Below are 21,849 nucleotides of genomic sequence, written 5' to 3'. Positions count from 1 at the left end.
TATAAAATGGAGACAATAGTATTTCTCCCTCCTACCGTTTGTCCATGTTATTTATTCAGGATATAAACTCTTCAGGGCAGGGCCTACGTCTCACTACGTGTTTGTACAGCACCTAGCACAATGGGCCTTCATCACAGTTGGGCCCTTTAGGTGCTCCTGGAATGCAAATCTATAAATAATAGGGGCAAGCAAAAATCCAACTTTTAAACAGTTTGATTCAAAATCAGTTTCCCTCTCAATTCATCAGGTTTTACTTTCATGACATCTGCAATGTCATAAGCATACTAGTTCTCCAGTTGAGTCTGCCCAGGAAAACAACATCGACAAGACTTGAATTTATAATGTAGAAAAGCAGGAATTAAATACTTTAAAAAAAAAAGGTTCAGGCCTTTTCTGTACATTGGAAAGAAGCAAAACCAGGCAAAACACAACAAACAAGCAACCACCCCGCAAACCGCGCGCGCGTGTGTGATTTGCTCTAAAGATGAGGATACTTCAGAAATCTCCGTGTTCTTACTGTAGCTCCTAAAGCGACAGAAACTTTGGAAATCAGCTGAACCGGTAAGAAGAGTGACCACTGTCCTTCTTTGCAGGCACTTTCCTCACACAAAGAAATGATTCATAACATTGCATAAGCATGTGAAAGGTTCCCCTTGGTAAAAATAAGCAATTTAAAAGTCACTCATTGATGCTTGATTTTTACTGAAAGTCAGAAAGAATGAGACTAGCAACATGAAAAGAGAACAGCAGGAAAATAATGAGAATAGCAAGAGGAAAAGAGATTCTTTTAACAACTGTATCTTTATGTCCTATTGTTTCCTCTTCCTGTACCTGAACTAAGCAACCTGAATTGTCTTCAGCTTCACATGCTGGATATTTTATTTCCGCTGTCTGCTGTGCCCATGCTCAATTTGTCACAATCCACTTGCACTGATAAGGGCTGCGTTTTAGATTCAGGTCCATTTTAAAAAGATCATCAGAAGAACTCCTCACAAACCAGTGATGAGACTGGGTGAGTGGGAATTTAGTGATGATCGAAGGAGACAAGTCAGTAAAAGTCAGTCCTTTAAAATCCCAAAAGACTGTTTTTTAATAAATAAATAAATAAATAAATAAAGTATTGACATTTAGCTGAAGACCACCCCCTACCAAATAAAATCTAATGATGGGTCTGATGACATTTTAAGGGTCATTCGTTTTCTGACAACTGTGTTTGATTCAATAAGTTGATAAGCAATAGAGTGGTATTTGTAGTGTAGTTACCAGTCTTGTCACCCCAACCAGAAGTTTTTCAATGGTGACCTTTGCCAACCCTGTCTTAAGCTCTATGCCAACAGACTGGCTGTCCAACTGCATCTACCCCTGTGTTCTGCACATGTCCTAATCCCACTGACGTTGGAATCTGTGTAGTTGTTCTAGCCCCAGGCTATGTCTACGCTACATCTTATGTCGGCAGAATTTATATCACTCAGGGGTGTGAATAAACCACCCCCTGAGCAACATAGTTGCATGGACATAAGCGCCGGTGTACACAGCGCTATGTCGGTGGGAGAGTATCAAAAATTTGGTTAAAAGTTAAATTTAAAAGCATTTTCTTCCTTATTTTAAGCATTAAAGCCTCAATTCAGCAAAGAACTTAAGCATGTGCTTGTCTTGAGGTCAGTGGGACTACTCGCATGCTTAATACTTGCTACTGTATTGCTTTCCTGCTTCTTTTTCCAACAGCGCCCTATTAAGCTAGACCAACACATTCATACAGGACATTCTAATAACCCAGTGTAGCTACCCAGTAACTGCACCACACTGCCCAGAATACACTATTTATAGATGATTCTTAGATGATTACATAGCAGCTCCATGTCTACCACAGCCTGTGTTACTAAAAATGCACCAATTTTCTCTGTGCCTATTTTAAAGCATAACCTACCTGTGCTTGGCAAACATTGCCTCATCTGTTCTAAAGTTTTTTATACTTTGGATGTGCCATTTATGCACATGGTAAGTCAGAATTTCTATCAAATACTCGTATTTACAATAGTTTACAGCTGGAATATAACAAATGTGCTTGGATTGGCACTCTACATACAAAGTTTAATTTGGAGGGCAAATATTTTACAAAATGTGTGTGTGTGGGGGGGAAGGTTGGTAGGACCATTTTTATAGTTAGCAAAGAGAGAGCAACTAAAGTTAGAATTTTCTGATAGATTTTATCCTCCTGTAAAATCAAAATTACTTTATTTGATGAAACTGTAACTTTACAGGTAATTAGATCACAGTTTGATCCACTGCTGCTTTTAGTCCGATTTATTTTATGTAGCGACGTCCCGTCCATCTAGAAAGTTCTGTGGCATTCACCACCCTGGTAACCTAGACCCCACTAACTTTTTTTTTTCCCTGACAAGAATTTCATTTGGCATATTTGCACCTGGAGCAGCTGCTCTGATGGATGGGCTTGTAACAGCTTCTGAATCTCAGAGTTAAAAATAGTTTACATGAGAAACAAGTTAGTAGAATCTAACATGTTAATGTTTTGGGAAAATAGAATTGTAAGTCAGCATTTTTAACAAACCAGGGGGGAGCAAACTTCGGCCCGCCAGCTGTTTTAATCCAGCCCTCCAGCTCCCAATGGGGAACGGGCTCTGGGGCTTGCCCCGCTCCGGCACTCGAGCTGGGGAGCAGGGTCGGGTGCCACTCCACACAGCTCGCGGAAGCAGCAGGATGGCCCCTCTCCGGCTCCTATGCGTAGGGGCTGCCAAGGGACTCCACTCCGCACGCTGCCCCCGCCCCAAGTGCTGCCCCATCAGCTCTCGTTGGCTGGAAACCGCAGCCAATGGGAGCTGCAGGGGTGGTGCCTGTAGACAGGGCAGCGCACAGAGCCACCTGGCTGCGCTTCCATGTAGGAGCTGGAGAAGGGGCATGCCGCTGCTTCCAGGAGCCACTTGAGGTAAGTGCTGCCCAGAGCCTGCACCCCTGAGCCTCTCCCCACGCTCCAACCTCCTGCCCCAGCCCTGATCCCCCCCGCCCTCCAAACCTCTTGATCCCAGCCCAGAGCACCCTACTGCACCCCAAATCCCTCATCCCCAACCCCACCCCAGAGCCCACACCCCCAGCAGGAGCCTGCACCCCTTCCTGCACCCCAACCCCCTGCCCCAGCCCTGATCCCCCTCCCACCCTCCAAACCCCTCGGTCCCAGCCCGGAGCACCCTCCTATACCCCAAACTCCTCATCCCCAGCCCCACCCCAGAGCCTGCACCCCAGCCAGTGCCCTCACCCCCTCCTGTACCCCAACCCCAATTTTGTGAGCATTCATGGCCCGCCATACAATTTCTATTCCCAGATGTAGTCCTTGGGCCAAAAAGTTTGCCCATCCCTGCCATACACTCACTGGGTGAAAACCTGACCTACTGAAGTCAATGGCAAAGTTTTCATTGATTTTGGTGAAGCCAAGATGTCACCCAATATTTTCTGTTACAACTCAGAAGGAGCCAGCACTGTTGACTGTCTGAGCCTTACACTTCTAGGAGGTCTTATAAACTCACTTAGAAAACTATTGTTAAAAAGAAGAATGAAATCAGCACATGCACACCCCCAACAAAGCACATTCCAGACTGACCCCGGAAAGAAGGTAGGTGATATCACACTCATTTTACATTTGGGAGAACCAAGATACACAGAAATTAATGGCCTGATGCATCTCCCATTTGCAACAGACACTCCAACTTACTTCGGTGAGATATAAGCATATGTTTAAAGTTAAGCACATACTTTAATATTTTGCTGAATGACATGACTAAGGTAACACAGCACGTTGGTGGGATTAAAATCCAGGAGTACCAGCACTGCCTTTCCTGAGCTCCATTAGATCACATAAAAACAAGTAACCAGACCCTCAGCTGATAAACTGCTTTGTGCCATTGATTCCAAAGCTTTCTTACAGGACTGAATCCACATACAGGTCAAATAACTAATAATAGAAAGAAGTTGCTGGGTATTACTATTCATGATCCTGATTGAACTGGTTGGATAGAGGAATGATTTATGGTGGGGACTCAGAACGATGACGATGATGATGAATCATGCAGGGAAATGTAACTGATCACTGAGCTAGATTAAACGTTTTATCTGCCATTCATTTATGAGAGCTCTAATGAAAATGTCACTCACTTTTTGGTACTATTATATAAGGCAGTGTCTTGATTAGGAAAATTGTAGAGACTTGTATTTATTTCCAGCTCTATGGTAGTACAAGAGACATTAGATTAAAAAAACAGTCATGCCATTGGATTTACAATTTGGTTTATAAATAACCCAGACTATCTGTCCCTGCTTGAAAGGTATATTGATAAAACTAAAATGTTTCTGTCAGGGACTGAAAGGAAATCAGTATTTCAAGTTTTCACTCCCCTCTTTAGGTTAAATAGTAAAGCAAGCCAAATGAGGTGATAACATACCTCAGTTTTATCAGTATAAAGTTAAACTAACTTGCTTTTAAAAGTCCTTTCCACAAGTTGCAAAACTTGAGAACTCTTAGCATTTATCTGATACATACCTTTGAGTTCGAAGGAGCTGGATACAGGCAATTCATTTCTTGTCCCCTTCTCCATAATAACAGAACATACACTTGCAGAGTGCTGACTAGAACCCACTTCCCACAGCTCCAACACACACAAACTGTGTTATAAAAACCTGTGTTGGTGGGAGCTTTGGGTACTCAGTCGCTTTGAAAATCAGCTGACTTAAGTGACTTTATATGAATTAAATGACCCTAACCTTAGGCCTGGTCTACACTATGAGTTTAGGTCGACTTTAGCAGCGTTAAATCGAATTAAGCCTGGACATGTTCACACGACGAAGCCCTTTCTTTCGACTTAAAGGGCCCTTTAAACTGGTTTCTTTACACCACCTTCGACGAGGGGATTAGCGATAAAATCGGGGCAGAGCCACAAACTTGCCGCTTCTACGCGGAGCTGCATGCCATTCTAGGGGGTTCAGCCACCACTACCCCAACCATGTGCTATGACTCCCTCGCTGGAGAAACACACAGGGAAGAGGGTTTGGGGAACGAGGAAGATGAGGATGGAGGTAATGTAGGTAGCTCACAGCAGCAAGGAAGCGGAGAAACCGGTTTCCCCAACAGCCAGGATATGTTTGTCACCATGGACCTGGAACCAGTAACCCCCGAATTCACCCAAGACCGTGAGGGCACACAGGAGACCTCTGGTGAGTGTACCTTTGTAAATATTACACATGGTTTAAAAGCAAGCGTGTTTAATGATTAATTTGCCCTGGCAATCGCGGCCAGTACAGCTACTGGAAAAATCTGTTAACGTGTATGGGGATGGAGCGGAAATCCTCCAGGGACATCTCCAGAAAGCTCTCCTTCATGTACTCCCAAAGCCTTTGCAAAAGGTTTTGGGGAGGGCTGCCTTATCCTGTCTGCCATGGTAGGACACTTTACCACACCAGGCCAGTAGCACGTATGGTCCCGGTGTTTGCTGGCATGCAGACAACATCCATTCCTTATCTCTCTTTGTTATCCTCAGGAGAGTGATATCATTCACGGTTGAAATGGGGTGATTTTATTAAGGGGACATTCAGAGGTGTCCGTTCCTGCTCGGCTGAACAGAAATGTTCCTCCCTGTTAGCCACGCGGTGGGGGGAGGGGTGAAGTGATCATCCCAGAGAATCGGGTGTGTGTGGGGGGGTGGTTTAGTTGGGCTTGTGCTGCATGTTAACCCGGAAACCGCAGCCCCTCCTTTTACATTGAAAACCCATTTTAAATAGCCAACCCAATTCATCCTTGATATGGGAAATGAGGGCGCTGCTGTTTGAAACCATTCCCACATGTTAAGAAGGTTAAAAAAGCCAAAAGACTGTGGCTTACCATGGCTACCTGCAAGCCGAAATCTGTTGCCTGGCACTGCGTGAGTAATCTCTCATACCAAACCGGCAGGCTCTCACTATAAGAGGAAAAATGCGACCTTGTAACGAAAGAGTGTACCCATTGTTCTCTAAAACGTGTGTTTTTTAACCACCTCTCCCTTCTCCTCCACCAGCTGCAAATGTTTCTCCTTCACAGAGGCTAGTGAACATTAGAAAGAGAAAACGGAGGACGCGGGACGATATGTTCACGGAGCTCCAGATGTCCTCCCATGCTGATAGAGCACAGCAGAATGCGTGGAGGCAGTCAATGTCAGACATGAGAAAAGCACAATATGAACGAGAGGAGAGGTGGCGGGCTGAATCGCGGGATGAACAGAGCAAGTTGCGGGCTGAAGATGATAGGTGGCGTCAGCTTGCAGACAGAAGGCAAGAGTCGATGCTCCGTCTGCTGGAGCATCAAACTGATGTGCTCCAGCGTATGGTTGAGCTGCAGGAAAGGCAGCAGGAGCAGAGACCACCGCTACAGCCCCTGTGTAACCAACTGCCCTCCTCCCCAAGTTCCATAGCCTCCTCACCCAGACGCCCAAGAACACGGTGGGGGGGCCTCCGGCCACCCAGTCACTCCACCCCAGATGATTGCCCAAGCATCAGAAGGCTGGCCTTCAACAAGAGTTAAAGTTTTAAAATGCAGTGTGTCCTTTTCCTTCCCTCCTCCCCCACCCATCCCAGGTTACCTTGGCAATTATCCCCCTAGTTGTGTGAGGAATTAATAAAGAATGCATGAATGTGAAACAACAATGACTTTATTGCCTCTGCAAGCGGTGCTCAAAGTGCGGAGGGGAGGGTGGGGTGGTTGGTTTACAGGGAAGTAGAGTGAACCGGGTGGGGGGAGGGGGCGGAGGGTTCATCAAGGAGAAACAAACAGAAGTTTCACACCGTAGCCTGGCCAGTCACAAAACTCGTTTTCAAAGCTTCTCTGATGCGCACCACGCCCTGCTGTGCTCCTCTAACCGCCCTGGTGTCTGGCTGCGCGTAATCAGCGGCCAGGCGATTTACCTCAACCTCCCACCCTGCCATAAATATCTCCCCCTTACTCTCACAGATATCGTGGAGCGCACAGCAAGCAGCAATAACAATGGGGATATTCTTTTCGCTGAGGTCTGAGCAAGTCAGTAAGCTGCGCCAGTGCGCTTTTACACGTCGAAATGCACATTCCACCACCATTCGGCACTTGCTCAGCCTGTAGTTGAACAGGTCCTGACTCCTGTCCAGGCTGCCTGTATACGGCTTCATGAGCCATGGCATTAAGGGGTAGGCTGGGTCCCCAAGGATCACGATAGGCATTTCAACATCCCCAACGGTTACTTTCTGGTCCGGAAAGAAAGTTCCTTCCTCCAGCTTTCGAAACAGAGCAGAGTGCCTGAAGACGCAAGCATCATGTACCTTTCCTGGCCATCCCACGTTGATGTTGGTGAAACGTCCCTTGTGATCCACCAGGGCTTGCAGCAGCATTGAAAAGTACCCCTTGCGGTTTATGTACTCGGTGGCTTGGTGTTCCGGTGCCAAGATAGGGATATGGGTTCCGTCTATGGCCCCATCACAGTTTGGGAATCCCATTTCTGCAAAACCATCCACTATTGCCTGCACGTTGCCCAGAGTCACTACCCTTGATATCACCAGGTCTTTCATTGCCCTGGCAACTTGGATCACAGCAGCCCCCACAGTAGATTTGCCCACTCCAAATTGATTCCCAACTGACCGGTAGCTGTCTGGCGTTGCAAGCTTCCACAGGGCTATCGCCACTCGCTTCTCAACTGTGAGGGCTGCTCTCATCCTGGTATTCTGGCGCTTCAGGGCAGGGGAAAGCAAGTCACAAAGTTCCATGAAAGTGCCCTTACGCATGCGAAAGTTTCGCAGCCACTGGGAATCGTCCCACACCTGCAGCACGATGCGGTCCCACCAGTCTGTGCTTGTTTCCCGTGCCCAGAATCGGCGTTCCACGGCATGAACCTGCCCCAGTAACACCATGATTTCCACATTGCTGGGGCCTGTGCCTTGTGAGAGGTCTATGTCCATGTCAATTTCCTCATCACTCTCTTCGCCGCGCTGCAATCGCCTCCTCGGATGGTCCGGGTTTCGCCTTGGCATGTCCTGGCTCTGCATATACTCCAGGACAATGCGCGTGGTGTTCATAGTGCTCATAATTGCCGCGGTGATCTGAGCGGGCTCCATGATCCCAGTGCTAGCTATGGCGCCTGGTCTGAAAAAAGGCGCAAAACTAGTATCTGACGGACCAGGGGAAGGAGGGAGGGCCGAATGACGACATGGCGTACAGGTACAGGGAATTAAAATCAAGAAAGGTGGCTGTGCATCAGGGAGAAACACAAAACAACTGTCACACAGAATGGTCCCCCCAAAGATTAAACTGAAAACCCTGGGTTTAGCAGGCCATTGATTTCATGGAGGGAGGGGAAGCAAATGAATACAGAACAAATCTATTTTTTACATCTTAAGCTGGCAGCCGACGGTGCAGCATGACTGATAGCCTCTACAGTACGATGACGACGGATACCAGTCGTAATATACCATCTTCTACCAAAAGGCAAGGGGCTGCTGCTGTGTAGCAATGCAGCCCCACGTCTGCCAGCACCCAGATCGCCCTCGGCCTCTTCTGGGTGCTTAGCAGACAATACTGGCCAATTGGCAGAAAATAGCATACTACGACTGATAGCCATCATCATTGAGACAGTTGCATGTCTGCCCAGGTGCCCATGATTGACAGCCACTGCAGTACGATGACGACAGATACCAATCGTAATATACCATCTTCTACCAAAAGGCAAGGGGCTGGTGCAATGCAGCCATACGGCTGCCAGCCCCACGGCTACCAGTCATGCTGCACCGTCTACCGCCAAAAGGCAGTTAGCTGCTGCTGCGTAGCAATGCAGTACCAAGTCTGCCGGCACCCAGATGACATATGGTGACGGTGAGCTGATCTGAGCGGGCTCCATGCTTGCCGTGGTATGTTGTCTGCACAGGTAACCTAGGTAAAAAGGCGCGAATCTATTGTCTGCCGGTGCTCTGATGGAGGGGGAGGGGCCTGACGACATGTACCCAGAACCCCCCGCGACACTGTTTTGCATCATTCAGGCATTGGGATTTCAACCCAGAATTCCAACGGGCGGCGGAGACTGCAGGAACTTGGGATAGCTACCCATAGTGCAATGCTCCGGAAGTCGACGCTAGCCTCGTACTGTGGACGCGGTCCGCCGACTAGAGCACTTAGAGCATTTTATGTGGGGACACACACAATCGGCTGTATACAACCGATTTCTATAAAACCGGCTTCTATAAATTCGACCTAATTTTGTAGTGTAGACATACCCTTAGGCTCCCTTTTTTAAAAATCTGGCTAGAATATTCAATCACAGATGACTCCATTTTGTTCCCTCTCCCCCCAAAATTAGCCCCCCCCATCGGAGCTTTTAAATGACATTTCTTGCTACACATGCACAGGTACAAACACAAAAATACATACAAACATGCAGAGATTGATCATTTGTAATGAACAAAATAGATCAAAAAGGTCTCTCCTGTTTTAGTCTCATTGGATGGGATAGGTTTCCATTGTCTTGTCTCATCAACTGCCTTGTTTATCCCTTTAAAATATTGCCCGATTTAATGGCTTTGAGTTTGAGACTTACCACTCATGACTACATGATTGGTTTTCTCTTTGTTGATCCCTTTCAGACATTTCTTTATCTGGACCATCTCAGATTCTGGCTGAAGAATTTGCCAAAGCTGCGGGGCAGCTTAAAAAAGAAGCTCCTGGTATCAGATTTGGCAAAGTTGATATCACAGACCAAAAAGATCTGAAAAAAGAATTTAACATTCAAGAGTTTCCGACTGTGAAGTTCTTTGTGGATGGTAATAGGAAAAATCCTATAGATTGCAAAGGTAAACTGTTGTTTGGATTGACGGAAGTGCATAATATCCATTGTATTACAGATGGAAAAAAGACTTATTACATTATTGACTGGACAGAATATCATGCTCAGACAGTGAATGTATTAGATAGTAAAGGGATTCTGCCCTTGACATTATATGTATATTTAGCTAGATATGCAGACATATCTGTGTATACTTGTGTGCATTTAATAAAGACAAACTAGGATTTGAACTTGCCTTCCAAAGTTAGGATTTAAATGCTCTTCTTTGACCAGAAATGCAGTTAGCAGCCAAATTCTCTGCTGGCATAACTCCATTGACTACAGTGAACTACCATGCCCATTGACTACAATAAGCCTGAATACAATGGAGTTACACTTGCTGAGAATGTGGCCCAATTACTTTTTATTTTGCATTTGTACTACCCACAGGATTCCTAGTGCAAATTGCACTGTGATTTGGAGAGGACTGTTTCAACAATAACCTTGTCTGTTTTGAATGTGTGTACACACACACACACACACACACACACACAGACACACACACTGTATATATATATATGATTCTATAACCTAAGAAGAAATTTTGAAGCTGGCAAATTACCCACCAGAGGGAGCTCACATAAAGCCCAGTAATGCAATGAAATCATTTTAAAGATTGCAGGTAAAGTACATTAAGATACATTAAATAGACTATAGTGTTTAGCCTGTGCATTCCCCTAGTTCAGAATATGCACAATCCCTGGAAATCCAGACCTGATTAGAGCTTTTGCTTCGTTAAAAATGGATACAAATAATATTATTTTTGCCTACATCTCTCTCTAATTGTGCACACTGGTTAAACTGTTTTCTTGCAGCTGGTAAGTAAGTAGCCTGAGCAGGGACATGTTTTTGGAGTCTGAAGAGAAGTAGATAGGCCAAGATTTTGTAAAAACAGGAGCCTAATCTTTGGCTCCTAATCCCACTTTTAGGCACGTGAATAAGTGGCCTAATTTTCAGAGCTGCTGAGTCCCCTTTCACTCCCACAAACTTCAATGGAGCTGCTGTGTTCTCAATACTTTTATTCCTTCTTGTGCATCAACAGAATTATTTTATGGGTTCCAGTCGTTACACGTGTGTAAACAGGAGGGCTTGCACACGTGTCACTGAAGGCATGATTTGCCCACTGAACTTTTATTAGTGGTAATGATGCATGAGAATGAAAGAATCCAGCCTGGGTCTTTGAGTCTGTAGGACTGGCAAGAAACCACCTTTTAGCTTGCAAACTCATGTGATGTGTATGTTACTGAGAGACAGTGAACAAGGAGCCTGATGATGCCAGAATAGAGCTGCCCTTTCAGCGTCACCTATAAATGAGCTGCAGAGAGTTAATATATTTAGACTCTTGTGAAAGTGGGCAGTAATGTAAAAAAGAATTCACAAATGAGCTCCAGCACACAACTCCAATAATTACTAATTGGTTGACTGGCAAGTCATTTATTTACAATGATGAGCGGGCATAGTACTGAAAATCAAACAACTGCTCTCCCTGATAGATTATAGCTGTTTGAAGTATTCAGAGTAGCCTGATGTGAATGTACTATAGCTATCCAATGAGTTGTTTTATCAGAGGAAATGTTTAACCCTTAATTACAAAACAAATGCCTTTGGGCTTGCACTGACAGACAAAGTTTAAAACAAGAAAGTCCATTGAAATATTTGATGAAAGAGGGATTTTTTTTTTTAAATGGTCATCATGATGACTGATAAACAGAGCCAAATCCTAGTCTTAATGAAATCAACGAGCCATTTACTTCAGTGAAACCAGGATTTGGCCCAAATATACTAAGTACAAGGCCATTTTAGGCAAACCAAGACAATGATTAATCCAAAAACAGATGTGCTGAGGTTTGTATGGCTGACTTAACAACAGATTAGCTGTAAGAACTTGGATCTGTATGTAGACAGTGTTCGAATGCCATGCAGCCACTAGGTTCTGTTCTGTCACTTTACATTTCAGGCCTGTGTTCTTCAGGACAAATGTAAGCCTGCCATGCTTTTAAAAAATATGATTTGGAATCAGATGCAGTGAGTGCTGCAGCAAAATGTCTTAATGGCAATCAACTGAATAGGCCTTCCCTGCATTTTAATGTTGTTGAATTGACAAGACACAGTTTCAGGGTCTGAATGTTTGATCGAATGTCTGTAATATGTAGCATGACTACACCATAGCACAGTATATACAGGCTGGCACTATATCAGTGCTCTTTTTCATATACAATTCCGACTCACTCCTTGCTGGACCCCTCATGTACATCTGCGCCACTTCTTAAAGAAGTTTATACTGAAAAAGATAAAGGAGCATTCTTTTAGGCTGGGATTTTCAGCTCCCTAAGCCCCCTTTGAGCCTTTAGGAGTCATGTTTCTAAACTTTTTTTTTTTTTTGCAAACATGAGGGATAGAACCTTTATTTTTAAGTGAAAGCGGAGATTCTTGACCAAAGGAGCTGGGGCTTTAAGGGGAAAAAAATCATCATATATCATAATATTTGTGATAAAATTGTGAGAGTTAGCAATACTGAGTCCAGTAGCTAAAAGCTGGGAGCATTGAGAATTAAAGGACTTGACCATTTGGGCCTTAATTCTTACCTGTAAACCAAAAAAGCTGAGCTCTAATATTGAAGAAGCATTTTAATACGCCTCAGCACCTATCCCATCTCTTCTGCTGTGCAAGAGGTACAAACCTAACATCTACTTCAACTCAATAGATAGCTCAACAAACTGTGGAATTGCTCTGAAGTCATGTCGGATTAAACCACAGGTTGATATTTCTGTATAGCTCATGGGTGCCGTACAGTCACACACCTGCCACATGAATCTTTGTGCTCCGTGCTTTCCTACTTGTCTGAGTGCCCGGGCCTCAAAACACCCATAAAATCTGTGACAGAACAGTTAATTGGCAACATGCCCAATTGTTGTTCGTAGAGAACCCAGAAAGTAGAATGACAACCACAAACATTGTATTGTGATACCCTGAACCTGTTCAAGTGATTGGGATCTGAATTTGAATTTCAATGCTTAAGACCACCTTTAATTATCCAATAGCTGAGAGTTCAGGGGTGCCTGGAGTTCAAATGAACTTCGACTCAACAACCTTGTGCACTTCTTGTCATCTTGGTTGTTCAGAAAACTGATGTCTTTTTGTAATTCTCTTTGACAGTCCTTTTAATTCTTTCCTTGTTCCAAAGGAGTTAGAGAGGCCTCTGCATTTATTACCTGGGTGAGAAGACGAATAGGACCCAGCACTGTAGTTATCAACAGCACTGACCAAGCTGAAGCTATCATCAACTCTGAAGATTTGGCAGTGATTGGCTTTTTTAAGGTAACTCAATGGAAAGTCAAAGGCCGTTTTGGCTGTGACCGGGACTCACATTTTTTGCCATTGTCACCGAGGACCTTATTTCCAAAGATGCCTAAAGTTGGCCTCAGAAACTAGGCCTACCGTTTGCTAGTTTTTTTTTTTTTTTAAAACCATGCACTTATTCCTGTATACATTTTTACACTTGCAAATACTTGGGTTTATGTAGGGCTAGACTGTAGCTGTAAAGCCTCACTCCCATGGTATTTTCTCTGTATGTATATGCATAGAGGTCTTTGGCCTCAGCAGGAGTGCCTGACGGTAGTCCTGGAGCAGTGCTGGTACAGCCCATGCCAAAGTAGCTCTTGTTATGCCCTTGGAGAGTGCTCCCTGCTGAACATCCCAGCACTACTGGCTGGTATAGAACAGGGCAATAGACTTGCCATCATTCCATCCCCTTCTCTTTCTCCTCTGAGAGGCTTATGGCATTGTTGGTGCTCTGGGGCCAGGCTTGTGGCTGCACTCAAGCAAGGTTAGGCATATTCTAATCTCAGGTAGAGAACCAGCCATCTAATGAACTGATTTTCATGCAAAGAGCTGAGTTCTTGCACTTGTAAATCCATAGACATGAACAATGATGGGCTCAGCTTTTGAGGCACTAGTGAAAAACTGATCCTTATTTAGCTTTACTGAAAACCAGCAAATATATCTATTGCACTGGGATACATTTTTAGTTGAACAACTTCCTTTAAAGGAGGGAAATGTCTCAGGGTGTTTGGAATCAGATTACTGTAAAGTTCTCACAAATTGCAGATTTTAGCTGCCGACAGCTAGAAAATCTGCTATTGCAATTTCCTAGTTCAGAATGAATACAATATTGTACTGCACGTGGGCCAAATCCTGCACTCTCTACTCAGGCAAACTGCCATTGGTTTCAGGGACTGAAGAAAGACTGAAGGACTTAGGGATGAAAAATATTAAGCACTGCGTGCCATTGCAAAGTAAATATTCAGTGTGACTCTGTAAAAGTTGTGGTGGTATGCAATCTAAAGCCAGGAGAACAGTATTGAATTTTCCTACTTTTTCACGGTACTCTCTGGACCTTTAATATAATTAAATCTGTATTCATATTTTTTTTTAACTAAGTAGGTATTTATTCTTCTGTTTGTCCAGGTATTTTGAACTCAACTATCACGATGGTGTCTGAGCACATTCTTAATCTTAGCAAGTCTAAAGTGCCATTACTATAACGTGCTCTAATGCAGTAGTTCTCAAACTAGGGATGCTGCTTGTTCAGGGAAAGCCCCTGTGGGCCAGACTGGTTTGTTTACCTGCCGCGTCCGCAGGTTTGGCCGATTGCGGCTCCCACTGGCCGTGATTTGCCGCTCCAGGCCAATGGAGGCTGAAGGAAGGAGCGCGGGCCGCCCTTCCTGCAGCCCCCATTGGCCTGGAGCGGCGAACCGCGGCCAGTGGGAGCCGCAATCGGCCAAACCTGTGGACGTGGCAGGTAAACAAACTGGCCCGGCCTGCCAGGGGCTTTCCCTGAATAAGCAGCGGCCGTAGTTTGAGAACCACTGCCTAATGTATATACTCCAACTTTTATTGATGGGGCAATTGAAGTATGTTGCTGCCGTAGCACCTTAGGGGGAGAGGCAGGGTATGCATTGAAAACAATGGGCCAGTTGTGAAAATGCTCACCCTAACTGGAGTTTTGCTCCACAAGTAGCCCCATTGAAATCGTTCATAAACTAAGGTGCAACTCACAAAAGGTGCAACTCACCATCCTGCCTAGTATAATAGTGTTACTGGACTGAGCTGATAGTGCCTGCAGACTTCTTTGATTGGAATTTGTGAATTCATTTGGAGAATGAAATGGCTATAGATTATCATCAGCATGCACTAGGACATGTCAGAAATACAGCAGGTGGAAGCCAATAGAATAAAGCACTGTCCAAAGAAATAAAGAGCCGGATTTGGCCTTCTATTAGTCACAGATTGCTCACCGAATGTGACTGCCAAAATGTGTCGGAAAATCTCAGCATATAAATTACTATTCATTTAGCATGAAATAATTGTCTAATTAAATGGAATCTGCAGGAACTGTTGCCTTCCATCATTGTTATTTACTATTAATTGGGGGCTTATAGCATGCTGTGTATTCTACAAGCTTAGGAGACAAGGTTTCTGCCTTGAAGAACCTCCTATCTAAGCATCAGACATAGGCAAAACAATTCAAACACGTCAATAGATAGGTCCTCAATTAAGTACAGATCCTTCCTTTCTGATCTACTGCACAGAAGGAACTCTCTTTGTGTGACTTTCACTGTTCCTGTGTGGAAGGAGTGAAGAAGTGGTGTCAGGATCTCGTGCTGCCATGATTCCTTCCCCTCTTGGACAGCCCCTCTCAAGGCCAGGACTTGCCTGGGGCACTGGTGGAGCAGAGGAATAGGCAGGTCCATGCTGAATGGGGCAGGATAGACGTTGAGATCAGGGAATGCCATATCAGCCCCACACCAGCCCAGCAGACACTATCTGGAAAAGGTCATGCAACCAGCCTTGCTAGTGTGAGTGTTTACTCCCTCCTCTACACCTCAGAGACCTGCATGAGGCCAGCCTCAGTCTGCTCCTAACTCCCATCCATGCCAGCACCGTACAGGGTGCCGGTGATTATAAATCACTGCTTTTGTTCTACAGGAACTTCACGGTGGAGCAGTGGAAGTTTTCTATGAGACTGCGAGAGACGTTCCAGAGCTGCCTTTCGGAGTGACAGCCAGTGAGGAGGTTTTTATGAGCTATGGCATCCGAGAGAACGCCATTGCTGTGTTCAAGAAGGTGCGCACAATGGAAACCTGGGGGCTGCATTCTGGCTTCTGAAGCCATATTTAGTCACTTAAAGAACAGTGGCTCAATTTTCAAATTCACTGAGCACTTACAACTTCTGCTGGACTGACGGACTGTTGTGGATGCTCAGGGCTTCTGTAGCACATCACTTTTGGGGAGGGATCTTTTTCCTTTTCCCCAAATGGCACTGGGAAGAAGCACTCTGCAAACAAAATGACAACTACAAAACTATACGGAAGTAACATTGACAATTAGGCTACAAAACAAAATCAGACCATGAAATTGTTAAAGCAAAGGTTCAGTTGCCATTTCATTGTGCCTAGACACTGAAAGGGTCTTGCGTTATAATTTAGAGTGAATACACAGTGTATTAGGATTATTGGCATGGAGTAAATTAAATATGTCCGCTTTATCTTGACACTCAGTGGCAACCATGTTACTAACCTGGCGGTGCCATTTATTATAGAAGAGTTATGAAATTTTAGTTGCTATTGACAAGAAAAAGTAAATCTGAAAACAACAATATGTTTAATTAATGACAGCATGCTTGCTACAGTCAAGGATAAAGATGGCTGCTTTAAAAACTTTGCTTTATTATTACTCAAGGGAAAACCTGTACATAACGAAGTGTCCAAAGATGGCAAGCAGAACAAAGTGGATCTTACCAGATTAATTAAAACTTTTACCATGGACTTGGTCACAGAGTATAATCTTGAGGTATGTTCACTGTATGGAATTAAATAGAGCTAAAGCAGAAGGGAATTCCTGTGAAAAATCATCATCATCTCCTCTTTAATTTGTTGCTCCTAGGCTCCTGGAATTCCAGAACCAACATGGGGCTATGTTGAGCTGGTCAATGAAGCTCATCAAAATTTAGAGTGGGAATCCAGTTTACTTAGCTGTTCTGTTTACCGAACACATTTCCCGTACACCATATGGTTCCACTCCAATTGATTTCTATGTTAGATTAATAAAAGCAGCAAAGGTAGAACAAATGTAAAATCTCCTTGAGAGAACCCTGTGTGTCTCTGTCACTACTAACAGCTGATCTCAACAAACTAGCTTGCCGCACTGACCACTCCAGCAGATGCGCAGAGGGACCCATGCAGAAAACAGTCATAACAGTTATACAGCTACCTACACCAGAACAGCAAATGTTTTATAGGGCTATAATCCCACTAAGACATTTTTCTCCAGTTTTGAGAGCACAGTAAAATCATCCCTCAATATTCCCCTATTGACTTCTTTCCTGGAGAACTCAGACTATGAAACTCCATCATGGTGGAGTTCTATCATCTGTTAAACCACACAGGAAAACCTTATCTGAAATTGCATCCTCGTTCAACAAAGGGGATCTATTCTGAATTGATGGCCAATCGGTTATTCATTCCTGTTGACCATCACTACTGACCAGACAAACACATCTACTAGCTCTAAGGACTCACCCTACCAGTTTTGTAAATAGCTGAAAACAGGATCAGAGAGTTGTAAAGGTTAATATCATATTCCAAATCTCAGGCTAAGGGTGGCTATGCAGCTGCCAAGTGTTTGGTTGCTTTTCAGTGAGCTGATCCTAATAGTTTTTATCGACAACACTGTCTTTTACTTAGAGAACTACAGCCAGCATTAATTCTGTGCCTGTTATACAGGAGGTCATACTAGATGATCATAATGGTCCATTCTGGTCTCAATCTATGAATAATGCTGAGGTTTTCCTTGAGCAGGAAAACCCACTTAGCAGCTGCTGATCTTCTCTCACTTTATCTTCTTTAAAACAATGCAAAATCCCAGGGTTATGAAAATGATGGGGAACTATATGAGTCTTGCAAAGTAAAATATGCAAACCCAGAACTGAATGGCATTGATACTTCGAGCATGTGATTCACTGTTCTGCTTACAGAAAGTGGAACAGATGTTGAGCCTTTTGTTTTGCAGACATCTGTGAAGATTTTTGATGTCCCTGTTGAAAATCACATCCTGCTGTTCACCCCTAAGAACTCAGAGACATTCAACAAGACTTATGAAGATTACAAGTCTGCTGCTGTGGAATTTAGAGGAAAGGTTTGTCATGTAGTTTACTTTAGAGTCCTGCTTTGCAAATGTCAGATGTCGAAGATCAGTTGAAAAACACCCTCCAATATTACTGATAGGAATATACTGCTGTCAGTTTGTCTGCTATCAAACCACTTCCAATAGTTCTCAGAACCATTTTTCTAGCATGGGTCCTTAAGCAAAATGGTCTGGGGAAATCAAATTAGAAGTAAACCCAATGGGAGAGTGATGCTTTAAAAATATGATTCTAACTGTGTCATGCACCACAAACCTATTTCTGATCTTACATATGCCCCTTACTAAGAGGAACTTCCAGCCATGAAACGTTTAGTAGTGCTTTTGTAGGCTTAGCATCTAGTCTATGATGTAGTCTGGAAATGCCATTCTGGGAATTTCAATGAGTTGCTGTTGGCCACAGTTGAAACCAGCAGTTCTACCTTAACTGGTTTTGCAAAGAATCTGTATGACACTGTTTCATGCAGCAAAGTGTGTGTGTGTGTGGGGGGAGGGGTTGCAGCAAAGGAGAGGGAGAGTAAGTAAAAAACAGCACTTTCTAGCAGTCTCCACTGTCAGTTATTCAATTTTGTTGCTATTGCTCCAAACACACTAAGTGCTACAGAATGAGAATTCATCTGGTAGTAAAACCACCACCAATCATTTTACTTTACTATTGGTAAAGACACCTGGATTATAAATATTTCAGATTTTTGTACTATTAAGTTTTGTCGTGTAATGCAGGGCTATGAGAAGCAATAAGAACTTACCAGGGCATAAGCATAGCTTTAGTTGTGTGGGAGAGAGCAATATAATTTACCAGACTGCGAAATAAATCTAAATATTAGTGTGCTGCAGCTGTGTAGTACAGCAGTATCAAGTAGATTCAGTAAAAGCCCAAACTCACTCGGTTTAGAATGTTGTTACCATCTCAGAGCTGGGGCACAGAAAAGTTTAGAAAACTGCTGGGCGAATCACGCTCAGTATATGGTTGTTCAGAGTTCCAGCGGCAGGTAAGCCTGGATCCTAATAATGCCAAATTTTGGGAGGTTCATTTCTGGATCTAAACTTCAAATCTGGCCTGTATTGCTATGGATTAAGCCAAAGCCCTTGGACTGAGTTCCCGTACACAGGGTGAAATTTCATATCCAAACTCATCTTCAGATTCAGTAGCTTTTAACTGAGTTTCATGTCCAGAATCTAATTTCTTTTAACCTAAAATTCAAAGTGAAAGATGGAGCTGGTTGATGCAGGTCCTTGTGGAGGAATCCAAAAGATCTTGATTTGTGTGAATATCTGCACAGCTATTTCTAAGGTAATAGACTTCTGCTTTTAGGATGTAATGGGCTGCTATGAAGCTGGATATCCAGCATGCTGCTGTTTTTCCTTTCCAGATAATGTTCATCTTGGTGGACACGAATGAAACCAGAAACGGGCGCGTTTTTGAGTATTTTCGCATCACTGAGATAGACGTCCCTGCAGTGCGAATCTTAAACCTGACAAGTGATGCAAAGTACAAAATGCCTGCAGATGAGGTGACCGTGGAGAATCTAAGAAGCTTCTGTCACAGCTACCTAGGTGGGAAAGCAAAGGTATGCCTCTCTGGAGAGACAGAGTCAGACGTCCATTTGACGCCACCTGAAGATTCTAGCACATTTGCAAAAATAAAGTGAAAATGTCATTTAAGTTCCTAATCTACCACATATACTAGCCTGATTCTGATTTTACAAGCTTGTTCTTGTTGCTGTCATGTGCTCCGTTTTCAGTGCATACTGGTCTATTCCCATATTTTGGATAATTGAGATGGACCACAGGATTCTGCCAAGAACTCTCTGAGAATTTAGGCAAGTCACTTATGGCCTGAATTTTAAACGTGATGAGAACCTCTAAATTTCATTAACTTCAACTGGCATTTAGGGTGAACAACTCTGAAAATAAGACCATGAAACCTCTCTGAGTTTCATTTTCCCCATCTGTATAGTAGGGATAATACTATTTGCCTGCACCATTGGAGTTTCCTCATTTTTGTGACTCCTTATAACCCTTTTCACTAGAATTATTTCCTGCTGGATCACTTTCCTTTATTCTCATTACAATATTTTGTCATCACAATGAGATATCAGAATATTCATGCCACATATGTTCCAAGACAGATACATTGTAAACTGTATTGTGTTTTCAATGTTCTGAAGCTTGATTTACCTTCATATTTAACAGCTTCTATTAAGAAGAAGGAAGGAATCATGTGGAGCGGATGGAGAAATCTAGGCAGTGGCATTTATGTTATATAGCCACCTCACTCCTCTTCCACAATAAACAAGCTCTATAGTTCTCTAGCTTTTGACTCTTATTCAGCCAGGTTTTGTAGGACAACTGGATCGTGTAGGTTCAAGTAACCTATTTATAGTTTGACATGACTCACAATATTTTAAAAAGCTAAGTATAGTAAGTAAGGGCATTGGGTGAGTATTGTCCAGTTGGACTCACTTAAACCTGAACCGGAATATGGCTTCCTGATATCACTTTCATATCCCTGTTTCTCTTTCTGATTAGCCCCATGTATCTAGTGAAGAAATTCCAGAGGACTGGGACAAGAATCCTGTTAAGGTGCTTGTGGGAAAGAACTTCAACAGGGTCACCTTTAATAAGACCAAGAATGTGTTTGTAATGTTCTGTGAGTATCATTCTAGATTGTTTTAACATGATCACTTTGATGTGAAAATGCAAATGCATTTGTTCTGTATCGAACAAAGCACTATATATTACATCATTACTATACTTTTGCTGTCTGCTCAAAGCATTATAGGAAGATTTGTGCCATATCATAAGGAAACAGTGTAGTTCATGTACTGACTTAAGATTGCTCTGTATAGGGATCCCTAAAGCCAATGCTTTCCAAGGCAGTGTGAAATCTTGATGATGAAAGACAAAGCTATCCTGGCATTTTATTGCACAATGTAACATTCAAATGTGCCATACTATAGGAACTAGACTGTGTCCCACGGACACATCCCAAGGCAAATGGAGGACATATTACTAGGAGTGCCCCAGAAAAGGAGCCACAATTTCTTTGCTGCTTCCCTTAGCTCTGAGGGGAAGTAGTTTCTTGCTGACCTAAATAGCAGGAGATCACTCTCCCTTCCTGCAACCACCAGAGCAGCTCTGCCTATTTCCCACACCTGCCCATCCACCTGCTCCAGGGTGGGAATCGCAGGTGCAGAGTAACTCTGTGCACCCAGACCCACAAGCCAAGTATCCCAGGAGTTCTTACTCCCCACTGTGCCTCTGCCTGGGTGCATAACCCAAGACCAAACCTAGCCCTATAATGCCAATTTTAGGCTTTTGTGAACATGGTTCCAAGCTTGCTGGTGTTCTGATGAACACCACTGGGAAAAGGTGGGCCTTAGGGAAACAAATACAATTAACATGAAGAAAGATGTGCCTGTACTTAGATTATCACCACAGTTTTGAGGTACAGTTTGTAAAGAAGGATGGTGGAGAAAACTGCATTGCAATCATGCTACTGCTGCACCCTCCTCATTTTCCTTTTAGTTGCCTCCATATGAAACAAGATACCAAACCACTCCTCTAACAGTCTTGTTCCTGCTGCTGTTCCTCTCTGAACCTTGGACCTTTTGACCTAATCTGAGCCATAGAACTATTTTCACAATAATTTTTATTTTTCCAAGGCGACTGGGAGGAGAAAGGCATTAATTGGACTTCTAAGCAATCAAAATAATCTCCCACAGAAAAATGCCAATGGACATACTAATAACTGAATCTTGATAATAATCTT

The 21,849-nt window shown here is 43.6% G+C and overlaps 1 protein-coding gene across 1 annotated transcript in view; it reads left to right on the top strand.

Annotated features, from left to right (window-relative positions):
• Nucleotides 1-21,849, top strand: part of PDILT (protein disulfide isomerase like, testis expressed) — a 44,313-nt gene that overhangs the window by 13,366 nt on the left and 9,098 nt on the right. The window contains exons 2-8 of the mRNA XM_054041578.1: nt 9,634-9,840; nt 13,057-13,190; nt 15,861-15,998; nt 16,614-16,724; nt 17,943-18,068; nt 19,448-19,645; nt 20,607-20,727. Coding sequence (XP_053897553.1) covers nt 9,634-9,840; nt 13,057-13,190; nt 15,861-15,998; nt 16,614-16,724; nt 17,943-18,068; nt 19,448-19,645; nt 20,607-20,727 — 1,035 coding nt within the window. The remainder of the gene's footprint in view (nt 1-9,633; nt 9,841-13,056; nt 13,191-15,860; nt 15,999-16,613; nt 16,725-17,942; nt 18,069-19,447; nt 19,646-20,606; nt 20,728-21,849) is intronic.

The sequence above is a fragment of the Malaclemys terrapin genome, chromosome 10, assembly GCF_027887155.1.
Source record: "Malaclemys terrapin pileata isolate rMalTer1 chromosome 10, rMalTer1.hap1, whole genome shotgun sequence".
NCBI classification, from domain to species: Eukaryota; Metazoa; Chordata; order Testudines; family Emydidae; genus Malaclemys; species Malaclemys terrapin.
The sequence above is the reverse complement of the archived record's forward strand: the minus strand, read 5'-3'. Positions and strand labels throughout refer to the sequence as shown.